Here is a 7689-nt window from a genome sequence, read left to right as displayed (position 1 = left end):
TCGAGTGAGTCGGCAGTCTCATTGGATGCGGTGGTCTTCTTGGTGGCGGCGGTGGGCTTCTCGGTGACGTTAGTGTACTTTTTAGTGGCAGCGGCGGTCTTCTTAGTAGACACGGCAGGCTTCTTCTTGGTGGTGGCAGTAGCGGAGAGATCTTCATCACCGTCAGGCTCCGTGTCAGCGACACGTTCTTCGTCGTCGCTCCCCTCGCTTACTTGTGCCTGCTCGTCCAACAAACCAGTATCCAACGCGTACGCCACCACAGCCTCCTCCCCAACCAACACCTCTGATCCATCTGCGCTTACATACCTCCCCTTCGTCTCGATCCCCGTCGGCCGTTTATACGTCCACCCCACTGCTCGTAATTGCCTCCAAAAGTGCCCGAAGTCAATGCTCCGTGCCACCGCAGCAACGGCGTCTGCTTTCTTCCGCCTTCCTGGACGGATGCGCGCCATCCAGCAAAATCTGTAATGGGTGATCGCTAGCTGTGGGCCATTGAGTGGCAGCTGGATACTTTCCCGCGCATCCCATCTTTCCTGCTCGTCCCTGATCCCTGGCTTGTTTTTATTTTTTTCACGTTTACCTGCTGGACTTTATCGTTCTAAAGTGACTTGATTAAAGTATTGGATTTCAGTTTCTGAGCCATTTTCTATTGTTAATCCGTCTTTCGTCATAACTTACGCCATAACAAAAGTGGCACGTCATAACTTATGACGTCGGGAATCAAGGGGTTAAGAAAAAAATTGTCACCGCACTGCGTGTCTTTGCAGCATAGTACGTCGTACCATTCTGTCGGGAGTGGTAACCACCCCTACCTCCTCGAGGTAAAATAGTACGAAACCGCAGCTGCCATCGTTTTTGTGTGTGTGTGTTTTAATTCGATCAAAATGGGATTTGAGTTTTCAGGAACCGCCCAGTATATGTTGAATGAATGATTTGCTCTTTCTCTACTGCGAGTCACACGTGTAATCTGATACGTCGAGGCTCAACACATCTTAAGAGGGACTCCCTCTTGAGATGCGTTCTTCTCCCATAATGTTCGATTTCCCTCCTATTTGAAGGCCAACTACCTCTTATGAGATTCATATCGTGAAATTGAACCTCTCTCTCGTCGGACGAGAGAGAGGCGTCCGGCACGAATCGTGTCCATTTACGTTAAGCTTCATTTCTCAAACTCCTCGGACTTACACCGTGACAAAACATTTCGTGCGCATGGCGAAGAAGGATCGATTCTACGCAGTCGCTCGAGGAAAGACGCCGGGAGTGTACACAACATGGAAAGCAGCTGAACGCCAAGTTAAGGGATTCTCGGATGCCTCCTACGAGAAGTTTAATAGCTTCGCCGAGGCTACGAATTTCATGCAAGAAATGAATTGTCGTGAAACCGACATCCAGCTCAGGGATTCTGGCGTAGTTGTTGCTGCACCGAGAGATACCCAGTCCCAGAACATTCTCGATGTTGCTGACGTTCTCAATGACACTGCGTCACTGAATCTCGAGGAGAAGCCAGAAGCAAAAACCGCTGGGGAAGACAATCCGTACCATTTGGTTGCATTTTGCTCTAGTAGTGCAATTCCTAATGAGCTTCCAGGGGGAGTCGCTGCGTACGCAGTTTACTTCCCCCTCGAATGCACTCCTATCCGTGCATTGGATGTCAACGCCCACCCCACGAACAATCATGCGGATTGTCTTGCAGCTCTACAGGCTACAAGCATTGCCGACGAATTGGACCCGAAAAGCCAAAGACCACTTAGTATTCACTCGCGCTACCAAGGTTTGGTGTACGCCATGGCTGCCCACGATGGGAGACAGAGATGGATTGATAATTGGCTGAAAAATGGTTGGATGACGACTGACAAGACACCTATAGAGCACCAGGACATCTACAGAAAACTTCTGGAAGCTGAAAAGCATCGCAAGATTTCTTGGCATTTCCTGGATGAGACAGCGGACCCCGCTTGGATGATGGAGCTTCATCACAAAACTCACATTGAAGCGGAGCGATACGCTCGCCTTAAATTTCACGCCGCGTATAATAATGTGATGAAACGAGACAATGGTGGCGCGAGCAACAATGAAAATAAAAAAAAATGATTTACCCAGCCTACTAGTTGGCTTTTTTCCTCTCATTTCTTTCAAAACACAACAGTATGTAATGGATAAAACGCCACATTCTGGTAATGCTTTGGTCCCAAAGACAGTGACTTACGTGTATCCAATTTCTATACTACGAGAGGAGGGTTCGGATACAATAAGTTTTAGATGGACGAGCATTTATTCTATATCCCACAACTGGAAAGATACGACAAGTTGTTGTTGTTGAAGTCATATATATATAAATCAGAATTAATGTAGTAATGGATTAAGCCATAGAAAATCCGTGGTACCTACGTGTATTGGTGTTCAATTAAGCCTAACCAAAGGACTAACTGTATAAATGCAACATGTAAATAACGTATCATTCGGGTTCATATTCTTGATATCAACAGCGGTGCTGGATGTATACGGAATCTGCACAGTGTACGGCGGTAAACCCATCGAGATTTCAGTGCCGATGTGCGAATCTAGTTGTTTCTAGTCTATCAAATCACTGAAGTCACACTGAGGGAACATTATCTCCAGTTGAGCTCGTAACGCTGGATACTCTCCCATCACAAGCCAGAATCAAGCCGTCCATTTTCAGTAGCGACCTTATTTCCTGGCGAGACAATCTCATGCACAAGTTTCGGTTCACCACTACCTTCATTTTTTCGACTTGGACGGTAGTCGGGGTGACCAGGTATCAGTTGATCTGGATGCTACCCAAAGTCAACTGAAGTGGTTCGGCAAAGATGACCAGATCAACAATGCTCATCTATTCGAGACAGTCATCTCTCTACCAAGTCCTCGACCTGCAGAACCTGATGTGGACATCGCGATTGAGGACGATCTCGAAGATAGTGAAGGTCCTCAAACTCACAGCCGGAATGTGGTTGACAACCAACAAAAGCTTCAGGTGGAGCCTCAACAGCAAGGTGAAGAACGTTTTCCTTCTAGACGAGCGGCTGCTGCGTCCAAGATGGCTGCACTGAAGGCTGCAGTATCGGTGACGGATAATCCAGAGCTTCAGTGGATCCGGTCAAGTACTAATCCGTTCTTTGTTGACTCTTCATTGACGGTCGATTACGACTCGATGGACCCAGAGACGGCTATCGAGCAGACTCCGCTTTACTCGTCCGAGGACCTCATGACCCTCGCAGCGACTGAGATGACGGACTTGCGCTTAGATGACTACACTGCGCTGGGAGATGCTTCTATGCCCGCCCCTCCGCCGTCGACGTCAGGGATGGATTGGGATAGTTCAAGATTGATACCACCGTCTCGGTCACCTCCACTTCGTACTTCGTTGGGGAAAGACTTCCTCAGTCTCTTTGCACAAAACTAATTTGAATTGATAATTGCATTTACACAGACTTTAAACGTTCGTTCTCAATGAATGGCGGTTCGCGTCGCTAGGAGGGCATTCGTTGTTTGAATTCTGACAGGAAAATACTGATTTATTTAATACCTGTGAGAAACGAACGTCGAATTTTTTTAAGGTGTTGAGAAGTTCAGTAATGCACCCCGTTCTCGCAGGGTGGACCATATAGAATTCGCAAACTCAGTAGGTTCAGAGTGGCAAACGGTATATTCGGAATTTTTCCAAAGGTCCGAGGGCGCGAAAATGAGAGATGGTCAAAAAATATTTTCCGATTATTTCCAATATAAAAATAACAAATAATATTTTTATGTTTTTATTTATCTTTTTATGCACATAAAATATTTTTTCGCGATAAATACCGCTATACTGTTTCATATCGAATATTTGCAAAACTGTTTGGAATAGGTGGACTATTCCTATCCCAAAAATGGATGTGGACTGGACAACGCCCAAACAGTGGATCATTTTGAAAACCCAATTTGGTCGTATGTTGCGTCTCTTTCTGACTTGGTTCGGTAAAGGACGCAGCCGCTGGCAATACTTAATCCAACCAAATTTTCGTTTCATCCAATCAACAATGCGTTTTCAAAAACATCTCTACCAATCATCGTCCATGTATCCTATAATTCCATTTCTGATTCTAACCAGTGAGTCGAGAAGCCGCAGAGCCGGAGGACGTCCGCACTCGCCTCCACCATGGCGCTTCCCGCCATAGGAGAGGACGCCAAGATGCAGAGCGAACTCCCCGATAACATGTCATCCCCACGCGCATCTCTGGCCCGAGTGCCGTCGCTTTCTCCGCGCTCCGTGCCGTCCACTTCATCTGAACTCAATGCTTCCCAAAATTCGAGAACTACAAACCCGAAAATTCCATGGAGATATCCCTTACACCCGCAGCAAGACGAAGAGGATTACATACCTATTCGCCGCAGATTTCACAGCTCGGACATCGTTTTACGAAGCAGTGGAGCAGCTTTTTCCAAGCTTAACAGCCTTTACGAACGCGATAATGGTTGGAGAAAAGATGCCAATGGATTCAGCGACAGCAGCGACGAAGAGAAAGAACCAGAGCCGCCTTTAGACCCGAGAAGACGGACATGTTCTGAGAATTTCACGAAAAGTTCGAGAGCTCCATTGTCATTTTTCCGTAAGGAGAACTCATTTCTCGATGTGGAATATAACTATGGAGAACGATCCAGAGAAAAGTTGGTAGTGGAGGAGGAGGAACATAAGACTGATGAAGATGACGTTGATGCCGTGGATCATTTACTAGTGGAACTACACGAAGAACTTGAAGCAGAAATGCAACCGAATGACGATTTCTTTGATGATTCGTGGCCACCACAGGCTTTTCAAACCGGGCGGTATAGTGGGGGATCCGCTCGATCGTCTGGGTCAAATTATTCAGTGGAAAGTGACGGTCAGAATCTTGAAAAATTACGTAACTTGCAAAAATTGTATCAGGAAGGATTCATTACGGTAACAGAATACAAGGACCGTCGTGTGCAACTGGTGGACGAATTGAGCGAAGCCGATCGAAGTATGCAAAATGTATTTCTTATTCCATCGTGTGTTACATTTGTCAGGGTATCTAATCTTTTTATTTAATTTGTCCAGCAATTGCAAAAACGTCGGATTTACTGTCATTGGAGTTGCCCATAGTGTACCGTGAACCTCCTGATTTTTCTCTACTACGTGAGCGCGATGCAATTAAACATGTATTCGACTCGCAGCACCGTAAGGTATAGAGACTTACAGTGTTTTTTTTATAATCTCTTAATTTTTACTAACTTTTTATTGTTACAGTGGACTTCGTCGCGAATCAAAGTGAAAATTGACACTGAACCATTTGCAAAGGGAGGACTCCGTCAAGTGTTCCACCTGCAAGATCTCAGTATGCCTCCTCCTTCTTTAAGATCAGATGACGAGGACAGCGTCATGTCAAAATGCACTAGTTACGTAGCGAAGATCGCCATCGATCCCAATGAAGACCCCGATACGTACTTCAAAGACGTCGAGATGCAAGCAGTAGCGGCCAAGTACGCGAAGTTGTACAATTCGTACAATCCGCCCAGACGCGTTGAGTTTCTCGAAGCTTGGATTCTCCAATTGATTCCGTGCGATGTCAGTGACGCTGGAGACCAAACTATTGAAAGTTTAACGTTGAGTGGCACAATTTGTGGCGTGGAGCCCTTCATCGCCGGGGAATACCACAAACACAATAATAATTTTGGCTACGTCAGCGAACTGGAGCGCAACACACCACAAGCTTTCTCGCACTTTACGTACGAGGCTTCGGGACAACACATTCTCGTGGTTGATATCCAGGGTGTTGGTGATCACTATACAGACCCACAGATCCACACGAGACGTGGTAAAGAGTTTGGCAAGGGCAACTTGGCTCTACGAGGTTTTGAACGATTCTTAGACTCTCACCGCTGCAACCCAATTTGTCGATATCTAAAACTTCCTTTGATCAATCCGAAGGACGAGGGGGGCAGAACAGTGGACCCCAAGGGCACGATACCAGCGCAGACGTACATGAGTCAACCACGTGTTGTGGTAGATCAAGTTGACTCTGTGTTGTGTCATTACTATGGTGACTCGAAGGTTTTCAAGAAATATAAGAAAAAACGGGAGAAGAAACACAAGAAACAACAAAAATATCTTCGGACGCAACATGAGGTAGAAAATTGGGACGAGCGCGTTGAGAGTCAACAACCTGATAGGTTTATCACGGCTCTGGCAGACCATCGATCGTGCTCTTCATTCATCTGCGATGGACTCGCGCAATGTATCGTGTCTTAAAAAAATAGAATATAGTTGGATGGGAATATATTTCTGGAAATGTTGCGGTATACTATGAATATTTACTTTACAGAAATGTTTGGAGTAGATGCGATACAGTCATCAACAGCTTTGATCTTTGCACGAAGCCGGCAAATTCTTTCAGCTACAGGATATTTGCTTAGCTGTCGACGCAGAGGTGTGGAAAAGGTGAGATGACTGGTGCGTTCTGCCTGTCCGACTAGCACCATGGCGTCTTCATCCTCGAGAATGGCGGCGTATGGTGCGCGGCCAATGCTGCGTCCGTATGCTGCTGCGTTCTCTGGCGTGTCAAAGATCATAAGTTCCTTGAGAATAGATTTGACGACTGTATTTCTGAGTGCCTCGTAACCCGGAATCATTGTGACGTGGTCAAAAGCGTACCCCATGAATCCCGGTGCATCCACACGTGACGACGTGAACACTGGCCATAGGGGGTTATCCACTGGCACGAAGGTAATGGGCCCCACGTAACTGGATCGCTTTCGGAAGTTCATGACGTGTGTCGGAGTTGCAGCTAGCACCATACTAAGCGCGCTCTGTCGCTTCCAAGCCACGAACCGAGCAATTCTCGGATCGTGGAACTCGATGATGTCGCAGAACATAGCGACGAAGCCATGCTGATCCGTTGAAGCGCAGTACTGTTCCAATGCCTGATGTGTGGGATGTACAGAGTGGGTGTGTGCCAGCTCTCGGTCTAGTTCGTGACGTAACGAGAAGAGATATGACTTAAACGCCGACGTGGAGGTGATAACAGTGTGGAAAATCCGTCGCTCCTGGACCAAAACTCGATAGAGTGGCTCTAGGTATTGCTGGACGAACGTTCGCCAAGCTTTGTTAACACCTTGGACACGTGACAGTGATTCACCATCCAAGTACGAGACCACCACCATAGCCACTTCGTCGATCGAGAGTACTTGGAGATAACCCTCTGAACTGGATACGATCTTCATCGTTTTTTCACCTTGATGGGCTTCAAGGACTGATCCGTGTACGAATGTTGAGCGGAAACTACATGCTGGCGAGATGGTAACTTGATCACTGGGAATTCCACTGGAAGGGTTAGTCGTTGACAGGAGATTGAGGTGCTGGTTCACAGTGTGCTGAAGGCGAGTTGCTCCACTTTGCATGAGTCCGAAGAGTTCCAAAGCTGATGTAGGAGCCATGGTTACAGGAAGAGTGAGCTGAGCTGTAAGAGGGAATTTGGGGAATGGTGATGCTTGTCAAAAATGGCAACTACAACATCGGATGTAGCCATGTCGCGTAAATACAGCTTGGCATGCTGTGATTGGTAGATTATTTCGGGAGAGTTGGCAGTTTTTGATTGGCGGGTTTGAAGACGAAGTGAGTGATGGTTAACTTCAACTTGCACATACATTCTCACTGTTTTACACCACATCTAACGC

General features: G+C 46.7%; 5 protein-coding genes across 5 annotated transcripts; 3 read left to right on the top strand and 2 right to left on the bottom strand.

Annotated features, from left to right (window-relative positions):
- Positions 1-80: 80 nt before the first annotated feature.
- On the bottom strand, positions 81-452 carry PPTG_21802 (hypothetical protein; the record flags this gene model as incomplete). The annotated part of the gene is made up of 1 exon (XM_008899987.1): positions 81-452. A coding segment is annotated over one exon (372 nt), but the record flags the coding sequence as incomplete, so codon positions are not given.
- Positions 453-1045: 593 nt separating this feature from the next.
- On the top strand, positions 1046-2176 carry PPTG_06018 (hypothetical protein). The gene has a single exon (XM_008899769.1). It carries the CDS (start codon positions 1210-1212, stop codon positions 2089-2091), a length of 882 nt encoding a protein of 293 aa, XP_008898017.1. The 5' UTR covers positions 1046-1209; the 3' UTR covers positions 2092-2176.
- Positions 2177-2711: 535 nt separating this feature from the next.
- PPTG_06017 (hypothetical protein) lies at positions 2712-3421 on the top strand (the record flags this gene model as incomplete). The annotated part of the gene is made up of 2 exons (XM_008899768.1): positions 2712-2725; positions 2764-3421. The coding sequence occupies 2 exons, from the start codon at positions 2712-2714 to the stop codon at positions 3419-3421; spliced, it is 672 nt and encodes a 223-aa protein (XP_008898016.1).
- A 666-nt stretch (positions 3422-4087) lies between these two features.
- PPTG_06016 (hypothetical protein) lies at positions 4088-6398 on the top strand. Its single transcript, XM_008899767.1, has 3 exons — positions 4088-4997; positions 5075-5199; positions 5264-6398. Exons 1-3 carry the CDS (start codon positions 4154-4156, stop codon positions 6263-6265), a joined length of 1971 nt encoding a protein of 656 aa, XP_008898015.1. The 5' UTR covers positions 4088-4153; the 3' UTR covers positions 6266-6398.
- Positions 6262-7506, bottom strand: PPTG_06015 (hypothetical protein). Its single transcript, XM_008899766.1, has one exon. It carries the CDS (start codon positions 7447-7449, stop codon positions 6328-6330), a length of 1122 nt encoding a protein of 373 aa, XP_008898014.1. The 5' UTR covers positions 7450-7506; the 3' UTR covers positions 6262-6327.
- Between the last annotated feature and the right edge of the window lie 183 nt (positions 7507-7689).

This window comes from Phytophthora parasitica (assembly GCF_000247585.1).
Source record: "Phytophthora parasitica INRA-310 unplaced genomic scaffold supercont2.8, whole genome shotgun sequence".
Lineage (NCBI taxonomy): Eukaryota > Oomycota > Peronosporomycetes > Peronosporales > Peronosporaceae > Phytophthora > Phytophthora nicotianae.
This window is presented reverse-complemented; position numbering and strand designations above follow the sequence as displayed.